At 49.3% G+C, this 20547-nt stretch overlaps 2 protein-coding genes across 5 annotated transcripts in view; both read left to right on the top strand.

Annotated features, from left to right (window-relative positions):
• Positions 1-15379, top strand: part of l2hgdh (L-2-hydroxyglutarate dehydrogenase) — a 28033-nt gene extending 12654 nt beyond the window's left edge. Inside the window, exons 2-10 of one of the 4 annotated variants that reach the window (XM_046308035.1) lie at positions 951-1066; positions 1595-1746; positions 3472-3603; positions 6206-6356; positions 6468-6502; positions 6606-6773; positions 9700-9857; positions 10826-10957; positions 14122-15379. In XM_046308035.1, the coding sequence (XP_046163991.1) occupies positions 951-1066; positions 1595-1746; positions 3472-3603; positions 6206-6356; positions 6468-6502; positions 6606-6773; positions 9700-9857; positions 10826-10957; positions 14122-14317 (1240 nt within the window). In that variant the 3' untranslated portion in view covers positions 14318-15379. Of the gene's footprint in view, positions 1-950; positions 1067-1594; positions 1747-3471; positions 3604-6205; positions 6369-6467; positions 6503-6605; positions 6774-9699; positions 9858-10825; positions 10958-14121 lie in introns of all 4 variants that reach the window. The other 3 variants (XM_046308033.1, XM_046308036.1, XM_046308037.1) reach the window with 3 other exon arrangements.
• The window catches only part of LOC124001333 (deubiquitinase DESI2-like), a 1147470-nt gene that overhangs the window by 877531 nt on the left and 249392 nt on the right, over positions 1-20547 (top strand). The window lies entirely within an intron of this gene.

Here is a 20547-nt window from a genome sequence, read left to right as displayed (position 1 = left end):
CTACTAATGAACCCATACCTGTCCCTTAATGCTGACTACTAATGAACCCTCACCTGTCTCTTAATGCTGACTACTAATGAACCCTCACCTGTCTCTTAATGCTGACTACTAATGAACCCTCACCTGTCTCTTAATGCTGACTACTAATGAACCCTCACCTGTCTCTTAATGCTGACTACTAATGAACCCTCACCTGTCTCTTAATGCTGACTACTAATGAACCCTCACCTGTCTCTTAATGCTGACTAATGAACCCTCACCTGTCTCTGAATGCTGACTACTAATGAACCCTCACCTGTCCCTTAATGCTGACTACTAATGAACCCTCACCTGTCCCTTAATGCTGACTACCAATGAACCCTCACCTGTCTCTTAATGCTGACTACCAATGAACCCTCACCTGTCTCTTAATGCTGACTACCAATGAACCCTCACCTGTCTCTTAATGCTGACTACCAATGAACCCTCACCTGTCTCTTAATGTTGACTACTAATGAACCCTCACCTGTCTCTTAATGCTGACTACTAATGAACCCTCACCTGTCCCTTAATGCTGACTACTAATGAACCCTCACCTGTCCCTTAATGCTGACGACTAATGAACCCTCACCTGTCCCTTAAGGCTGACGACTAATGAACCTTCACCTGTCCCTTAATGCTGACGACTAATGAACCCTCACCTGTCTCTTAATGCTGACGACTAATGAACCCTCACCTGTCTCTTAATGCTTACTACTAATGAACCCTCACCTGTCTCTTAATGCTGACTACTAATGAACCCTCACCTGTCTCTTAATGCTGACTACCAATGAACCCTCACCTGTCCCTTAATGCTGACGACTAATGAACCCTCACCTGTCCCTTAATGCTGACGACTAATGAACCCTCACCTGTCCCTTAATGCTGACGACTAATGAACCTACCCCTGATGACATGTCTTTGTGTTGCAGTGCGTATGATGTGGCTGTGGTGGGTGGAGGCATCGTGGGCCTGGCCTCAGCCAGAGAGCTCATCCTCAGACACCCCACGCTTAGCTTCATTCTGCTGGAGAAGGAGAAGGACCTGGGTAAGTGGTGGGCAGGGAGGGAGGAGGTCACTAACTTGACGTTCCTCTTAGCCTGGGGTGCATTCATTAGTCGGACACCGTTGCAAAACATTTTTTGCACTGTTCCAAACGGAAAACATTTCACAAGGGGAAAAAACGTTTCTATTGTGCCACTCTGTCCTGGTCTTTGCCCCGTCAGCCAATCACATTCTTATGTTATCACCACAGATCAAATCAAATGTATTTATATAGCCCTTCGTACATCAGTTGATATCTCAAAGTGCTGTACAGAAACCCAGCCTAAAACCCCAAACAGCAAGCAATGCAGGTGTAGAAGCACGGTGGCTAGGAACAACTCCCTAGAAAGGCCAAAACCTAGGAAGAAACCTAGAGAGGAACCAGGCTATGTGGGGTGCCCAGTCCTCTTCTGGCTGTGCCCGGGTGGAGATTATAACAGAACATGGCCAAGATGTTAAAATGTTCTTCTTTGTGCTTCTTTACCCTACAACCTTATTGGGGAATTAACACTGTTCCGTGTCCCATCCTCAGCCATCCACCAAAGCGGCCACAACAGTGGTGTGATCCACAGTGGGATTTACTACACCCCCGGGTCTCTGAAGGCCCGTCTCTGTGGCAAAGGGGCCGCTATGGCCTACGAATACCTGGACAAGAAAGGACTCCCCTATAAGAGGTGTGGAAAGGTGAGTTCTCTCAAATACGTGTAATTCACATCGGGTTTGGCCTTGGCTGGAGATGTTGTTGTTTACCGTGGTTTAGTACATATTGATGAGTAGACGTATCGCTTGAATTTGGACCTCAAAAGGTATTTTTCTTTCCCTAAAGCGCCTATTGTCATTGTAGCTGAATTTAGTATGATCTTCTATCCAGGTCCCTCCAGGTTTTTTGTTTGTTTTCAACCTCAAGGTTGAATAATGGTTGAAAGGTTATACTAAGGTTAAAACATCGTAGTATTTTATTATTTATATATATTATTATTATTATAGTATTTGCTAGTAATCGTTTCACAGTTTGTGTATGACATGTTTCACCATAACCGGTATACCATTTACAGTATATCAGGGGGTGTGTCAATGCTAATCAGATCATTGTGGGGAGGGGTTGATGGAGCTCGGGGTGCGATTTTTTTTTTGTATTTATGGTCTAATTTCATTTGTATTTACCTGCAGCAACTGGCTTACAGGGTCATGGCTTCTTGCCTAGTGGTTAGAACTTTGGGCCAGGGTCGTGGCTTCTTGCCTAGCGGTTAGAGCTTTGGGCCAGGGTCGTGGCCTTCTTGCCTAGTGGTTAGAGCTTTGGGCCAGGGTCGTGGCTTCTTGCCTAGTGGTTAGAGCTTTGGGCCAGGGTCATGGCTTCTTGCCTATTGGTTAGAGCTTTGGGCCAGGGTCGTGGGCTTCTTGCCTAGCGGTTAGAGCTTTGGGCCAGGGTCGTGGCTTCTTGCCGAGCGGTTAGATCGTTCGGCCAGAGTCGTGGCTTCTTGCCTAGCGGTTAGAGCGTTGCGCCAGGGTCGTGGCTTCTTGCCGAGCGGTTAAATCGTTCGGCCAGGGTCGTGGCTTCTTGCCTAGCGGTTAGAGCTTTGGGCCAGGGTCGTGGCTTCTTGCCTAGCGGTTAGAGCATTGGGCCAGTTAGCGCGTTGGGCCAGTTAGAGTTTTGGACTGTTACAGGTTCGAACACCCAGAGACGATCAGATGAGAAAAATCTGTCTGCCCTTGATCAAGGCACTTCACCCTAATTAGCTTTATGGGCGCTGTACTACTATGACTGACCCTGTAAAACAACACATTTCACCGCATCTATCTGGTATATGTGACAATGGAAACCTTTTTTTAAACTTCTAGAACGGTCTCTTCCTGTCTAATACGGTCTCTTCCTGTCTAATACGGTCTCTTCCTGTCTAATACGGTCTCTTCCTGTCTAATACGGTCTCTTCCTGTCTAATACGGACGGTCTCTTCCTGTCTAATACGGACGGTCTCTTCCTGTCTAATACGGACGGTCTCTTCCTGTCTAATACGGACGGTCTCTTCCTGTCTAATACGGACGGTCTCTTCCTGTCTAATACGGACGGTCTCTTCCTGTCTAATACGGACGGCCTCTTCCTGTCTAATACGGACGGCCTCTTCCTGTCTAATACGGACGGCCTCTTCCTGTCTAATACGGACGGCCTCTTCCTGTCTAATACGGACGGCCTCTTCCTGTCTAATACGGACGGCCTCTTCCTGTCTAATACGGACGGCCTCTTCCTGTCTAATACGGACGGCCTCTTCCTGTCTAATACGGACGGCCTCTTCCTGTCTATTCATTCCGACTCCTTTGTGGTGTTTTCTGTTGATCTTTGAAAAATAAAGAAAAAGTTGATCACACAACGATGTGCTGGTCATGTCTACGGCTTGGCCTTTGTGTTGGCAGCTGATCGTCGCTGTGGAGCGAGAGGAGATTCCCAGGCTCAAAGCGCTGTACGAGCGAGGACAGAAGAACAACGTGCGTGACCTAACCATGATAGACGCCAAGGGGATCCGAGAGAGAGAGCCCTACTGCAGGGTGAGTGAGTGAGAGACCCCTACTGCAGGGTGAGCGAGTGAGAGACCCCTACTGCAGGGTGAGCGAGTGAGAGACCCCTACTGCAGGGTGAGCGAGTGAGAGACCCCTACTGCAGGGTGAGCGAGTGAGAGACCCCTACTGCAGGGTGAGCGAGTGAGAGCCCCTACTGCAGGGTGAGCGAGTGAGAGCCCCCTACTGCAGGGTGAGCGAGTGAGAGCCCCCTACTGCAGGGTGAGCGAGTGAGAGCCCTACTGCAGGGTGAGCGAGTGAGAGCCCTACTGCAGGGTGAGCGAGTGAGAGCCCTACTGCAGGGTGAGCGAGTGAGAGCCCTACTGCAGGGTGAGCGAGTGAGAGCCCTACTGCAGGGTGAGCGAGTGAGAGCCCTACTGCAGGGTGAGCGAGTGAGAGCCCTACTGCAGGGTGAGCGAGTGAGAGGTAAGAGTGAGAGCCCTACTGCAAGGTAAGAGTGAGAGCCCTACTGCAAGGTAAGAGTGAGAGCCCTACTGCAAGGTAAGAGTGAGAGCCCTACTGCAAGGTAAGAGTGAGAGCCCTACTGCAAGGTAAGAGTGAGAGCCCTACTGCAAGGTAAGAGTGAGAGCCCTACTGCAAGGTAAGAGTGAGAGCCCTACTGCAAGGTAAGAGTGAGAGCCCTACTGCAAGGTAAGAGTGAGAGCCCTACTGCAAGGTAAGAGTGAGAGCCCTACTGCAAGGTAAGAGTGAGAGCCCTACTGCAAGGTGAGAGTGAGAGCCCTACTGCAAGGTGAGAGTGAGAGCCCTACTGCAAGGTGAGAGTGAGAGCCCTACTGCAAGGTGAGAGTGAGAGCCCTACTGCAAGGTGAGAGTGAGAGCCCTACTGCAAGGTGAGAGTGAGAGCCCTACTGCAAGGTGAGAGTGAGAGCCCTACTGCAAGGTGAGAGTGAGAGCCCTACTGCAAGGTGAGAGTGAGAGCCCTACTGCAAGGTGAGAGTGAGAGCCCTACTGCAAGGTGAGAGTGAGAGCCCTACTGCAAGGTGAGAGTGAGAGCCCTACTGCAAGGTGAGAGTGAGAGCCCTACTGCAAGGTGAGAGTGAGAGCCCTACTGCAAGGTGAGAGTGAGAGCCCTACTGCAAGGTGAGAGTGAGAGCCCTACTGCAAGGTGAGAGTGAGAGCCCTGAGAGCCCTACTGCAAGGTGAGAGTGAGAGCCCTACTGCAAGGTGAGAGTGAGAGCCCTACTGCAAGGTGAGAGTGAGAGCCCTACTGCAAGGTGAGAGTGAGAGCCCTACTGCAAGGTGAGAGTGAGAGCCCTACTGCAAGGTGAGAGTGAGAGCCCTACCCTACTGCAAGGTGAGTGAGAGCCCTACTGCAGAGTGAGAGCCCTACTGCAAGGTGAGAGTGAGAGCCCTACTGCAAGGTGAGAGTGAGAGCCCTACTGCAAGGTGAGAGTGAGAGCCCTACTGCAAGGTGAGAGTGAGAGCCCTACTGCAAGGTGAGAGTGAGAGCCCTACTGCAAGGTGAGAGTGAGAGCCCTACTGCAAGGTGAGAGTGAGAGCCCTACTGCAAGGTGAGAGTGAGAGCCCTACTGCAAGGTGAGAGTGAGAGCCCTACTGCAAGGTGAGAGTGAGAGCCCTACTGCAAGGTGAGAGTGAGAGCCCTACTGCAAGGTGAGGTGAGTGAGAGCCCTACTGCAAGGTGAGAGTGAGAGCCCTACTGCAAGGTGAGGTGAGTGAGAGCCCTACTGCAAGGTGAGAGTGAGAGCCCTACTGCAAGGTGAGAGTGAGAGCCCTACTGCAAGGTGAGAGTGAGAGCCCTACTGCAAGGTGAGAGTGAGAGCCCTACTGCAAGGTGAGAGTGAGAGCCCTACTGCAAGGTGAGAGTGAGAGCCCTACTGCAAGGTGAGAGTGAGAGCCCTACTGCAAGGTGAGAGTGAGAGCCCTACTGCAAGGTGAGAGTGAGAGCCCTACTGCAAGGTGAGAGTGAGAGCCCTACTGCAAGGTGAGAGTGAGAGCCCTACTGCAAGGTGAGAGTGAGAGCCCTACTGCAAGGTGAGAGTGAGAGCCCTACTGCAAGGTGAGAGTGAGAGCCCTACTGCAAGGTGAGAGTGAGAGCCCTACTGCAAGGTGAGAGTGAGAGCCCTACTGCAAGGTGAGAGTGAGAGAGAGAATATATTCAAGTCTCTTTACTAAGGTGCTTCATAGTGAAAGTCCAGGATTGAGTCTGAAATTACACCCTATTGCCTATACAGAGCACTACTTATGGCCTGGTTTGGAAATTACCTCATATTCCCTGGTGAAAAATAGTGCTCTTTTATAGGGAACAGGGTGCCATTTGGAACACCGGGGCGGCAGGGTAGCCTAGTGGTTAGAGCGTTGGATGAGTAACTGGAAGGTTGCAAGTTCAAACCCTCAAGCTGACAAGGTACAAATCTGTCGTTCTGCCCCTGAACAGGCAGTTAACCCACTGTTCCTAGGCTGTCATTGAAAATAAGAATTTGTTCTTAACTGACTTGCCTAGTAAAATAAAGGTAAAATTAAAAATTAAATCCCCAGGGTAGAGTATACTGATACTCTACCCTGGGGATTTAATTTTTAATTTTACCTTTAATGGTTAAACTCTTCCTTTCAGGGTCTGATGGCCCTGGACTCTCCTTACACTGGCATCGTGGACTGGAGGCTGGTGTCACTGGCATATGGCAAGGACTTCCAGGAGGCAGGAGGGACCGTGGTTACTGAATATGAGGCTAGTGACATGGCCATGGTGAAGGAAAGCCCCGCTGGTAACACGGACGGTATCTGTTCCATACTTTCCTCACCTCAACACTCATACATTTGATGAAAGATGCACTTGTGAATATATTTTTTGTGTCTTTTTCTTCAAAACATTTCAGGAATGAAATATCCCATCGCTATCAGAGATTCAAAGGTAGGCGTGCATGCGTGTGTGTTAAATTATCAGAAATATCAGAACGTTTTTTTTGTTTTTGTTTTTAAGCTGTAACGTGTGTGTGTGTGTGTGGTCTCCTCAGGGTACGGAGGTAAGGTGTCGGTATGTGCTGACCTGTGGTGGTCTGTACTCTGACCGCCTCGCTCAGATCTCTGGCTGCAGTCCAGACCCTCGCATTGTCCCCTTCAGAGGAGATTACCTGGTCCTGAAGCCTGAGAAACACTACCTGGTCCGGGGCAACATCTACCCCGTAAGTCCTCTAGAACACCTTCTACCCCGTAAGTCCTCTAGAACACCTACCCCGTAAGTCCTCTAGAACACCTTCTACCCCGTAAGTCCTCTAGAACACCTTCTACCCCGTAAGTCCTCTAGAACGCCTTCTACCCCGTAAGTCCTCTAGAACGCCTTCTACCCCGTAAGTCCTCTAGAACGCCTTCTACCCCGTAAGTCCTCTAGAACGCCTTCTACCCCGTAAGTCCTCGAGAACGCCTTCTACCCCGTAAGTCCTCGAGAACGCCTTCTACCCCGTAAGTCCTCGAACGCCTTCTACCCCGTAAGTCCTCGAGAACGCCTTCTACCCCGTAAGTCCTCGAGAACGCCTTCTACCCCGTAAGTCCTCGAGAACGCCTTCTACCCCGTAAGTCCTCGAGAACGCCTTCTACCCCGTAAGTCCTCGAGAACGCCTTCTACCCCGTAAGTCCTCGAACGCCTTCTACCCCGTAAGTCCTCGAACGCCTTCTACCCCGTAAGTCCTCGAACGCCTTCTACCCCGTAAGTCCTCGAACGCCTTCTACCCCGTAAGTCCGAGAACGCCTTCTACCCCGTAAGTCCGAGAACGCCTTCTACCCCGTAAGTCCGAGAACGCCTTCTACCCCGTAAGTCCTCGAACGCCTTCTACCCCGTAAGTCCTCGAACGCCTTCTACCCCGTAAGTCCTCTAGAACGCCTTCTACCCCGTAAGTCCTCTAGAACGCCTTCTACCCCGTAAGTCCTCTAGAACGCCTTTTACCCCGTAAGTCCTCTAGAACGCCTTTTACCCCGTAAGTCCTCTAGAACGCCTTTTACCCCGTAAGTCCTCTAGAACGCCTTTTACCCCGTAAGTCCTCTAGAACGCCTTCTACCCCGTAAGTCCTCTAGAACGCCTTCTACCCCGTAAGTCCTCTAGAACGCCTTCTACCCCGTAAGTCCTCTAGAACGTCCTCTATCTTCTCCTTGTATCTCAACCCTTTAGCCCCTAACAGCACTTAGATCTGAAAGGATTAGATGGGCTGATAGCATTGTCACAATCGTATAGCTACCTGGCCTATCACACCTATATAAGATTTACATTCTAGTCATTTAGCAGACGCTCATATCCAGAGTCGACCAACAGCAGTGAGTGCATGCATTTTTCTTACTGGTCTACACAAGTGCCTTGGCCAGAAGGGCTAAGGTTGATTTTGGGATTCAAGGAATGTCAGATGGTTAAGTGCTGTTAGAGAAACGCACTAATACAGAGATGGATGTCTCTAGCTTCCTGGTTGTTGTACTGATAGACGGATGTCTCTAGCTTTCTGGTTGTTGTACTGACAGACGGATGTCTCTAGCTTCCTGGTTGTTGTACTGATAGACGGATGTCTCTAGCTTCCTGGTTGTTGTACTGACAGACGGATGTCTCTAGCTTCCTGGTTGTTGTACTGACAGACGGATGTCTCTAGCTTCCTGGTTGTTGTACTGACAGACGGATGTCTCTAGCTTCCTGGTTGTTGTACTGATAGACGGATGTCTCTAGCTTCCTGGTTGTTGTACTGATAAACGGATGTCTCTAGCTTCCTGGTTGTTGTACTGATAAACGGATGTCTCTAGCTTCCTGGTTGTTGTACTGATAAACGGATGTCTCTAGCTTCCTGGTTGTTGTACTGATAAACGGATGTCTCTAGCTTCCTGGTTGTTGTACTGATAAACGGATGTCTCTAGCTTCCTGGTTGTTGTACTGATAAACGGATGTCTCTAGCTTCCTGGTTGTTGTACTGACAGACGGATGTCTCTAGCTTCCTGGTTGTTGTACTGACAGACGGATGTCTCTAGCTTCCTGGTTGTTGTACTGACAGACGGATGTCTCTAGCTTCCTGGTTGTTGTACTGACAGACGGATGTCTCTAGCTTCCTGTTTGTTGTACTGACAGACGGATGTCTCTAGCTTCCTGGTTGTTGTACTGACAGACGGATGTCTCTAGCTTCCTGGTTGTTGTACTGACAGACGGATGTCTCTAGCTTCCTGGTTGTTGTACTGACAGACGGATGTCTCTAGGTTCCTGGTTGTTGTACTGACAGACGGATGTCTCTAGCTTCCTGGTTGTTGTACTGACAGACGGATGTCTCTAGCTTCCTGGTTGTTGTACTGACAGACGGATGTCTCTAGCTTCCTGGTTGTTGTACTGATAGACGGATGTCTCTAGCTTCCTGGTTGTTGTGCTGACAGACGGATGTCTCTAGCTTCCTGGTTGTTGTACTGACATCCGACTGTCTCTAGCTTCCTGGTTGTTGTACTGACAGACTGATGTCTCTAGCTTCCTGGTTGTTGTACTGACAGACGGATGTCTCTAGCTTCCTGGTTGTTGTACTGACAGACGGATGTCTCTAGCTTCCTGGTTGTTGTACTGATAAACGGATGTCTCTAGCTTCCTGGTTGTTGTACTGATAGACGGATGTCTCTAGCTTCCTGGTTGTTGTACTGATAAACGGATGTCTCTAGCTTCCTGGTTGTTGTACTGATAAACGGATGTCTCTAGCTTCCTGGTTGTTGTACTGATAAACGGATGTCTCTAGCTTCCTGGTTGTTGTACTGATAAACGGATGTCTCTAGCTTCCTGGTTGTTGTACTGATAAACGGATGTCTCTAGCTTCCTGGTTGTTGTACTGATAAACGGATGTCTCTAGCTTCCTGGTTGTTGTACTGATAAACGGATGTCTCTAGCTTCCTGGTTGTTGTACTGATAAACGGATGTCTCTAGCTTCCTGGTTGTTGTACTGATAAACGGATGTCTCTAGCTTCCTGGTTGTTGTACTGATAAACGGATGTCTCTAGCTTCCTGGTTGTTGTACTGACAGACGGATGTCTCTAGCTTCCTGGTTGTTGTACTGACAGATGGATGTCTCTAGCTTCCTGGTTGTTGTACTGATAGACGGATGTCTCTAGGTTCCTGACCCTAGGTTCCCCTTCCTGGGGGTCCACTTCACCCCGCGGATGGACGGCAGTGTTTGGCTGGGTCCCAACGCCGTCCTGGCCTTTAAACGAGAAGGATACAAGCTGTACGACTTCGATGCCCGGGACTTTGGAGATGCACTTTCATTCAGGTATAGTACTTAGAAGTTAGGAAGCAATGTCATTTAGGTGTCAAATTTGGAAGGTTGGTTAAATATCATCTCTTAGTTATCGTTCCCCTCGACATTTCAGTCTAGTAGAGGGCTTCCCCTTTACATGCCATTTCATTCCAGTAGGGAGGTTCCCCTTTACATTCCATTCCAGTAGGGAGGTTCCCCTTTACATTCCATTCCAGTAGGGAGGTTCCCCTTTACATTCCATTCCAGTAGGGAGGTTCCCCTTTACATTCCATTCCAGTAGGGAGGTTCCCCTTTACATTCCATTCCAGTAGGGAGGTTCCCCTTTACATTCCATTCCAGTAGGGAGGTTCCCCTTTACATTCCATTCCAGTAGGGAGGTTCCCCTTTACATTCCATTCCAGTAGGGAGGTTCCCCTTTACATTCCATTCCAGTCTAGTAGAGGGGTTCCCCTTTACATTCCATTCCAGTCTAGTAGAGGGGTTCCCCTTTACATTCCATTCCAGTCTAGTAGAGGGGTTCCCCTTTACATTCCATTCCAGTCTAGTAGAGGGGTTCCCCTTTACATTTCATTCCAGTCTAGTAGAGGGGTTCCATTCCATTCCAGTCTAGTAGGGAGGTTCCCCTTTACATTCCATTCCAGTCTAGTAGGAGGTTCCCCTTTACATTCCATTCCAGTCTAGTAGGGAGGTTCCCCTTTACATTCCATTCCAGTCTAGTAGGGAGGTTCCCCTTTACATTCCATTCCAGTCTAGTAGGGAGGTTCCCCTTTACATTCCATTCCAGTCTAGTAGGGAGGTTCCCCTTTACATTCCATTCCAGTCTAGTAGGGAGGTTCCCCATGAGGACTAAATCCAACTGGTATCCAAGTTAATTTAGATTTCCATGGAACCTCTGGACTTGTTTCTCTTGATAAATGACTCTGCTGGATGACCAAAGCAGACATGTATCTCTGCTGTTTCTCTCTCTCTGTGTGTTCCAGAGGTCTGCAGAAACTGGTGATGAATAACCTAGTGTATGGTGTTGGAGAGATGTACAGAGGGGTGTTCATCGGAGCTCAGGTCAAGATCTTAAAGAAGTTCATCCCAGAGCTGTCTCTAAGCGACGTACTCAGGTACATCGGATTCTGAATGTTAATTCCAGGGGCCTGGGTGTAAATGAAGCATCTCAGTACCTGATACACAGACGTCATCAGCCAGGGCCACCTATCACTGAGACGTTCCAACTCCTCACCTGGAACGTTCTCAAGATGCTGAGTCCACACTGATTGGTCAAATCACTGCCCTCCTGTGGATGGTTTCCAGTATAGTGTCTTTTCAGCAGGACTTGAACCACAGATCTTCCGTCTCTTCCTTTTTGATGCCCAGAGCAGAGAAAGTAGCCTCCATTTCGATAGGGCAGGGAAGCCCCGGCAGCCAACTTCAACTGGGTAAACTCAGACACTTCATCCCTTTGTCTCGCTCATCATCTGCCAGGATTGCATACTCCTTCTTGCGCTGGTATGCCTCCTCGTACCGGTCTTCCCAGGGAACTGTGAATTCTGACCATCACCAGGTTTTTATTTTATTTCTCTTTCCATATGATGATGTCTGGACGGAGAGTGCTGACAACAATGTTGGGGGGGGAGGTACAGCCGTCGGTTCAGGTCAGCACACATCTCCCATGTTCTGGCTTGTTCCAGGATGCCGTCCTTCCTGAAACGGGCTGCTCCCAAGGCCTGACAAAGCTGATGCAGTGACCTTTCTTGGTGGGAGTTCTCTTTCTTTCCGCTCCTTCTCGATGACGTCGTCCAGTTTCCCCTCAACTTGGTCATGCCTCCATCTGTAAGTGTCCTTGGCGAGAGGGGTGAAAGTGCGGGATGTTAAAACATGCGCCGTGGTGCCAGGTTTGTTACCCGAGAGGGCAGCGAGGCCCCACCCTATGTAAGTTGGCGTGGGGTGTTGGCGTGGGGTGTTGGCGTGGGGTGTTGGCGTGGGGTGTTGGCGTGGGGTGTTGGCGTGGGGTGTTGGCGTGGGGTGTTGGCGTGGGGTGTTGGCGTGGGGTGTTGGCGTGGGGTGTTGGCGTGGGGTGTTGGCGTGGGGTGTTGGCGTGGGGTGTTGGCGTGGGGTGTTGGCGTGGGGTGTTGGCGTGGGGTGTTGGCGTGGGGTGTTGGCGTGGGGTGTTGGCGTGGGGTGTTGGCGTGGCGTGGGTGTTGGCGTGGGGTGTTGGCGTGGGGTGTTGGCGTGGGGTGTTGGCGTGGGTTGGCGTGTTGGCGTTGGTTGGCGTGTTGGCGTGGGTTGGCGTGTTGGCGTTGGTTGGCGTGTTGGCGTTGGTTGGCGTGTTGGCGTTGGTTGGCGTGTTGGTGTTGGCTGGGGTGTGGGTGTTGGCGTTGGCGTGTTGGTGTTGGTTGGCGTGTTGGCGTGGGGTGTTGGCGTGTTGGCGTGGGGTGTTGGCTGGGGTGTTGGCGTGTTAGTTGGCGTGTTGGTGTTAGTTGGCGTGTTGGCGTGTTGGTGTTAGTTGGCGTGTTGGTGTTAGTTGGCGTGTTGGCGTGTTGGCGTGTTGGCGTGGCGTGTTGGCGTGGGGTGTTGGCGTGTTAGTTGGCGTGGTGGTGTTGGTTGGCGTGTTGGTGTTGGTTGGCGTGGTGGTGTTGGTTGGCGTGTTGGTGTTGGTTGGCGTGGTGGTGTTGGTTGGCGTGGTGGTGTTGGTTGGCGTGTTGGTGTTGGTTGGTGTGTTGGTGTTGGTTGGCGTGTTGGTGTTGGTTGGCGTGTTGGTGTTGGTTGGCGTGTTGGTGTTGGTTGGCGTGTTGGTGTTGGCGTGGGGTGTTGGTTGGCGTGGGGTGTTGGTTGGCGTGGGGTGTTGGTTGGCGTGGGGTGTTGGTTGGCGTGGGGTGTTGGTTGGCGTGGGGTGTTGGTTAGCGTGTCCTAGACGGATCTTAACAGGAACTGGTTTCTGGCAGACTCCATCCTCCACAGCTCACCCCAAGAGAGATTCCTCTCTGTTGTTTCTCACCTTGTCCCGGCTCTCAACCCCCCCCACTACTTTGACCCTACTCTGTTTCTCCTCCGTTTTGCTGACTTCCTGCTATAGCAGGTGCCTTCTTTCGGTGGTGTTAGACAGGTGTGTGCCTTTCCAAATCATGTCCAATCAATTGAATTTACCACAGGTGGACTCCATGTTGTAGAAACATCTCAAGGACGATCAATGGAAACAGGATGCAGCTAAGCTCCACTGAGAGTGTCATAGCAAAGGGTCTGAATACTTATATGAATAGGGTATTTCTGTTTTATGTAAATGAGGTATGCTTTTTATATTTAATGAATATGCAATAATGTCTAAACCTGTTTTCGCTTTGTCGTTATGAGGTATTGTGTGTCTATTGAGGGGGGTGGTAGCAATTTTAGAATAAGGCTGTAACGTAACAAAATGTGTATAAAGGAACGGGATCTGACTACTTTCTTAATGCCCTGAATGTGCTGTAGGTAGGTCTGACTGAGGACTTGTGAAGAGCAGAATTAACAACCGTTGCACCATCAAGACAGTTCTGTGCGTTAACCCATGTTTTACAGTTAGTCATTATGGAAATGCCAGATGAAAAAATGGCACTGAGGTCGCGGCCCAGTGAGTCACTGGAGCACGGAGGGAGGTCGCGGCCCAGTGAGTCACTGGAGCACGGAGGGAGGTCGCGGCCCAGTGAGTCACTGGAGCACGGAGGGAGGTCGCGGCCCAGTGAGTCACTGGAGCACGGAGGGAGGTCGCGGCCCAGTGAGTCACTGGAGCACGGAGGGAGGTCGCGGCCCAGTGAGTCACTGGAGCACGGAGGGAGGTCGCGGCCCAGTGAGTCACTGGAGCACGGAGGGAGGTCGCGGCCCAGTGAGTCACTGGAGCACGGAGGGAGGTCGCGGCCCAGTGAGTCACTGGAGCACGGAGGGAGGTCGCGGCCCAGTGAGTCACTGGAGCACGGAGGGAGGTCGCGGCCCAGTGAGTCACTGGAGCACGGAGGGAGGTCGCGGCCCAGTGAGTCACTGGAGCACGGAGGGAGGTCGCGGCCCAGTGAGTCACTGGAGCACGGAGGGAGGTCGCGGCCCAGTGAGTCACTGGAGCACGGAGGGAGGTCGCGGCCCAGTGAGTCACTGGAGCACGGAGGGAGGTCGCGGCCCAGTGAGTCACTGGAGCCGGGCTGTGGAGGTGGAAACACCAAAGTCTGAGCCTTTTTGTTGTTGTTGGTGAAACACTGGCAAAAGTCCGTAGTGGAAATATGACGTAACAGTGTGTGTGTGTGTTTTTTTTTGTCTGTTGCAGGGGTCCAGCAGGGGTGAGGGCCCAGGCTCTGGACCGCGATGGGAACCTGGTAGATGACTTTGTGTTTGACGTTGGTGTCGGGGATGTGGGCAGCAGGGTCCTCCATGTACGCAACGCTCCCTCGCCCGCCGCCACCTCTTCCCTGGCCATAGCAGAGATGGTAGCAGACGAGGTGGAGAGACGTTTCAGACTCTAAAAACTCTAGAGGCACTCTTCGGATGCTCACCAAATGGCATCCTATTCCCTACTTTTTGAGTTCTGCGCACAACTTTTGACCAGAGCCCACAGGGAATAGGGTGGTATTTGGGGCGTACTTACACTTCCCCAGTGGAAGGAAGTAACAACATTGAACCATCTGATCCAGCTGCAGGTCCATCTAGTGATTATAGTGAAGCGGTGATGATGCTGATCTCAGGTCAGTTCTGCATTTTCCCCAATGGTTAGTTTGGAGTGGGGCTGAGTGTATGCTGATCCTGGATCTGCGCCAAGGGGAAACTTCACCAGGAAATTATCCATCCAATCTGTTTACTACTGCTCACTGGTCCAGCATCTATCTGCGTCAGCAGAGTGAGGTTACAAAAATCCGCTAACTTACCAAAATTCCCAGGTTTTCCAGAAATCCAGGTTGGATGTTTCCAGGATTATCTGCTTAGTTCCTCCTTAATTGCAGGAATATTCCAACGGGATTTCTGGAAAACTTGGGAGGTTTGTAAAAGTTACTGGAATTTGCAACCCGACAGCAGAGTGGTCAGGCCAGAATGGAGTAGACAGAGCAACATGTACTCAATGGAGCATGTAAAAGTGCATTTGGAAAATATTCAGACTCCTTGATTTCCCCCCCCCCCCACACACACATGTTGTTACAGCATTATTTTACTCAATCGACACACAATACCTTATTGTGTGGTCTATAGGATCCCTTAAGCAAAGGGCCTAGACTAGGGTTGAATATTTTCCCAGTATTTTAAATGTTCCATCCCGAGAATAAATCACTTTTCTTACCCAGTATTTCCCATCAAAACCATAATTGTCATTCAAAAGCATTATAAAGCATATAAATAGGGCCATGTCTGGATTTGAATAGAGCTTTGATAGAAAAGTCAAACCTGGAGCCTCCTGAGTGGCGTAGAGGTCTAAGGTACTGCATCGCAGTGCTTGAGGCGTCACTACAAACCCTGGTTCGATCCCAGGCTGTCACAACCGGCCGCAACCATGAGTCCCATAGGGCGGCGCACAATTGGCCCAGCATCGTCCGGGTTAGGGGAGGGTTTACTTGGCTCATCGCGATCTTGCGACTCCTTGTGGTGGGCCAGGTGCCTGCAGGCTGACTTCAGTTGTCAGTTCAGTGGTGTTTCCTCCGACACATTGGTGCAGCTGCCTTCCGGGTTACGCAGGCGGGTGTTAAGAAGCGCAGCTTGGTGGGTCATGTTTCGGAGGACGTACGACTCGACCTTGGCCTCTCCCAAGCTCGTGGGAGAGTTGCAGCGATGAGACAAGATCGCAATTGGGGAGAAAAATGGGGTAAAATACAAAATGAATAACTAAAACATTAAGAAAATTCAAGCCTGGTGCTACCTAAGCCTGATTGGTCCTACATTAAAGACATTCTAATGAGCCCAATCCCAAAAAAGCCCAAATAATTGTGCTGTTTTCTAATAGATATATCATATAGGCTACCTCACATTACACATGACAGAATGTTTTTCTCTCCCATAGATGGAGCTATAGATGAAGCTAGCTTTATGCTCTATTGGGTAAATTAAACTAGCTCCAGTAGGCTAATCTGTTTTGAGTGTGAACTGTATTACTGTACTGTGTTATATTATACGGACTAGAATTACGTACATAATTTCTAACCATGATAAGCAGGGAGAGAGAACATGCGATTCTGGTGCAACACATGCGGCCCACAAAGTTACAAGTATAGGCTAGCGAGTTTGATCAAATAATTTTGAAATAGTGCCTATTTGCATAATTAGTAGGCAGACGCATATGTAGCTTTTATATTTCCCCCTTATGTCATTAGCCTACGTCCCCTCTCTATTGTTGCTTCATTCCGTACCTGGTTTTCAACAGTTAAATGAAATGTTTCGTGTCCGAAATCATTCTAATGACATCTTTGAATAATTATAGGACTAGAATTCGATGCAGGAGGCTTTCACTTCTCTTCACGAAGATTGAAGGGTTCTGTGTCTGAATAAATAACTGCTATAGTCTACCGCCATCACTCTTTCAAACGATGTGGATGACTGGTCTACGTGCATTGTGAACTGCGTTCCAGACTGAGCAGGGCTGCATGATGGATGAATCAACGAGCAGGGTGGGGACAGAGGCCGCAGAGAAGACACATTTAGACATCGTATATCATTTCACCGCATGCTGTTCATATAAATAATGTATTATAATTTATCGGGTTCTCACAGTTATTTATCCGGCGGGAAATGAGTGGTTTTGTCCAGTAAAATCTCAGTAACCGTGTTCCCACCGTTCAACCCATGTCCATGCTACCGAGGACCAGACACAGACCAGTTTTCCAGACACAGATTAAACCTAATCTTGGACTAAAAAGCTAATAAAATGGAGAATCTCCGTGGAAATAGCTTTTATACCGAACCCTTAACGTTTGAAATGTAGTTGGATGCACCAAAAATGAGTTGGTTGCACAGATGATGCCAATAATTCACCAAGAATGTTCTAAATTAAAGACCTGCTCCACTGTGGTCCTGTATTCTCATGTGATCCCTCTCATTGCTTTGGTTTTGGATAATGACAATGTACAGTAGTGCTAAAAATATGTTGGTGTTCTCCACCATTTCGGCTTTCTGATTTTTTTTTTTGACGCACTGATTTTTAGGACGTTTAAAACCATTTATTTTATAATAAACTGAACATATTTATCAAAGGTTTGCGGTAAGAATACTGCCATTTTTCATTTTTGCCGCAGTCACATTCTTTGGCAGTGATTGTCTTTGAAATACGGTGTGATTTTTGTTAGCCTGTTTACTGAGATGATATGAAACGGTTTAATGAATTTGCTTACGAATTATAATTCTCTCATTTTGAGATGTGTGAGGTGTACAACTCCAGAGACAAACGTTTATTACAGAAATTCGATGTATTTTAAATAAATGACTTTTCCCATTATTGTTGGTGCAGTATATTGGGAATCTTGTATGAATATGCAGGATAAAGACAATGACTTGTTTGTAAGAATTACATCGTTAGGAACACCTCTTTCCATGACATAGACTGACCAGGTGAAAGTTATGATTCCTTATTGATGTCACCTGTTAAAATCACCTAAATCAGTGTAGTTGAAGGGGGAAGAGCAAGTTAAAGAATGATTTTTAAGCCTTGAGACAAATACATCCTCAATAAGTATTGGGAATGGCCAGCAATGTCAGAAGAAGAGGAATATTGGGACAGGGTAACAGAGGTGGATTTCTGAGGGAGGAGGAATGGGGGGAGGAGAAAGAGGAATATTGGGACAGGGTAACAAAGGTGGATTTCTGAGGGAGGAGGAATGGGTGGAGGGGGGTGAAGAAGAGAATGGAGATGGTGTGTCGAAGATTCATGCCGAGCACAAAAGGTTTCACAGAAGTTTCATTTTTCTAGAAAGTGGATCCTTGACCTTTTGGTGGATCCATATGTGGTTTCAGGGTGGGTGGGGAAGGAGTTTAAGTAACCTGTAGTGGGGCGGCAGCATAGCCTAGTGGTTAGAGCGTTGGACTAGTAACCGGAAGGTTGTGAGTTCAAACCCCCGAGCTGACAATGTACAAATCTGTCGTTCTGCCCCTGAACAGGCAGTTAACCCACTGTTCCCAGGCCTTCATTGAAAATAAGAATATGTTCTTAACTGACTTGCCTGGTTAAATAAAGGATAAAAAAAAATTGTGGTATTTATTTTGTGTTTCTTCTGACTAGAGGGAGTGGGCAGTCCGTGTCATACAACCTTGGGTCAAGATCATTTTCTTGCTTTGTGTTTAGGAATAGAGCACCATTGGAAATGAGTGATTCCTGAGGTAGCTTTACACGTGCAGGTGGAGAAATTGAAGTGTTTGTGGTGTTTGGTGCCACGCAGACCCGGTGGTGAAACAGCAGTCACTGTCTGTCCTTTTTGAGTCTGACTTTTTAGCTGACAAAGTCATGTCAACTGTACGGGGTTGCCCATGTTGCTGGGGATCAGAAGTGTACGGTGCGAGAGAGGCAGGTGGAGGTGGTCAGAGTAGTGCAGAAGGTGTTGTATGCTGAGGCAGTGAAATAGAGGATGGGTCAAGGGTGAGGGATCCTGAAAGGATCAATACGGTTGGCTTCATAGCAACTGTTATCAACTCCTGCACCTCTCTGATTCAGAGGTGTTGGGTTAAATGCGGAAGACACACCTCTCTGATTCAGAGGGGTTGGGTTAAATGCGGAAGACACATTTCAGTTGAAGGCATTCAGTTGTACAACTGACTGTACCCCCCCTTTCCCTGTACAACTGACTTGGTATCCCCCCCCCCTTTCACTGTACAACTGACTAGGTATCCCCCCCTTTCCCTGTACAACTGACTAGGGTATCCCCCTTTCCCTGTACAACTGACTAGGGTATCCCCCTTTCCCTGTACAAATGACTAGGTATCCCCCCTTTCCCTGTACAACTGACTAGGTATCCCCCCTTTCCCTGTACAACTGACTAGGTATCCCCCTTTCCAACTGACTAGGTATCCCCCCTTTCCCTGTACAACTGACTAGGTATCCCCCCTTTCCCTGTACAACTGACTAGGTATCCCCCCTTTCCCTGTACAACTGACTAGGTATCCCCCCTTTCCCTGTACAACTGACTAGGTATCCCCCTTTCCCTGTACAACTGACTAGGTATCCCCCCTTTCCCTGTACAACTGACTAGGGTATCCCCCTTTCCCTGTACAACTGACTAGGTATCCCCCTTTCCCTGTACAAATGACTAGGTATCCCCCTTTCCCTGTACAACTGACTAGGTATCCCCCTTTCCCTGTACAACTGACTAGGTATCCCCCTTTCCCTGTACAACTGACTAGGTATCCCCCTTTCCAACTGACTAGGTATCCCCCTTTCCCTGTACAACTGACTAGGTAATCCCCCTTTCCCTTTCCTGTACAACTGACTAGGTAATCCCCCTTTCCCTTTACAACTGACTAGGTACCCCCCTTTCCTGTACAACTGACTTGGTACCCCCCTTTCACTGTACAACTGACTAGGTATCCCCCTTTCCCTGTACAACTGACTAGGGTATCCCCCTTTCCCTGTACAACTGACTAGGTATCCCCCCTTTCCCTGTACAAATGACTAGGTATCCCCCCTTTCCCTGTACAACTGACTAGGTATCCCCCCTTTCCCTGTACAACTGACTAGGTATCCCCCTTTCCAACTGACTAGGTATCCCCCTTTCCCTGTACAACTGACTAGGTAATCCCCCTTTCCCTTTACAACTGACTAGGTATCCCCCTTTCCCTGTACAACTGACTTGGTATCCCCCCTTTCACTGTACAACTGACTAGGTATCCCCCTTTCCCTGTACAACTGACTAGGTATCCCCCTTTCCAACTGACTAGGTATCCCCCCTTTCCCTGTACAACTGACTAGGTATCCCCCTTTCCCTGTACAACTGACTAGGTATCCCCCTTTCCAACTGACTAGGTATCCCCCTTTCCCTGTACAACTGACTAGGTATCCCCCTTTCCCTGTACAACTGACTAGGTATCCCCCTTTCCCTGTACAACTGACTAGGTATCCCCCTTTCCCTGTACAAGTGACTAGGTATCCCCCCTTTCCCTGTACAACTGACTAGGTATCCCCCTTTCCAACTGACTAGGTATCCCCCTTTCCCTGTACAACTGACTAGGTATCCCCCCTTTCCCTGTACAACTGACTAGGTATCCCCCCTTTCCCTGTACAACTGACTAGGTATCCCCCTTTCCCTGTACAACTGACTAGGTATCCCCCTTTCCCTGTACAACTGACTAGGTATCCCCCTTTCCCTGTACAACTGACTAGGTATCCCCCTTTCCCTTTCCAACTGACTAGGTATCCCCCTTTCCAACTGACTAGGTATCCCCCCTTTCCCTGTACAACTGACTAGGTAATCCCCCTTTCCCTTTACAACTGACTAGGTATCCCCCCTTTCCCTGTACAACTGACTTGGTATCCCCCCTTTCACTGTACAACTGACTAGGTATCCCCCTTTCCCTGTACAACTGACTAGGTATCCCCCCCCTTTCCCTGTACAACTGACTAGGTATCCCCCTTTCCAACTGACTAGGTATCCCCCCTTTCCCTGTACAACTGACTAGGTATCCCCCCTTTCCAACTGACTAGGTATCCCCCCTTTCCAACTGACTAGGTATCCCCCTTTCCCTGTACAACTGACTAGGTATCCCCCTTTCCAACTGACTAGGTATCCCCCTT

The sequence above is a fragment of the Oncorhynchus gorbuscha genome, linkage group LG17, assembly GCF_021184085.1.
Source record: "Oncorhynchus gorbuscha isolate QuinsamMale2020 ecotype Even-year linkage group LG17, OgorEven_v1.0, whole genome shotgun sequence".
Lineage (NCBI taxonomy): Eukaryota > Metazoa > Chordata > Actinopteri > Salmoniformes > Salmonidae > Oncorhynchus > Oncorhynchus gorbuscha.
This window is presented reverse-complemented; position numbering and strand designations above follow the sequence as displayed.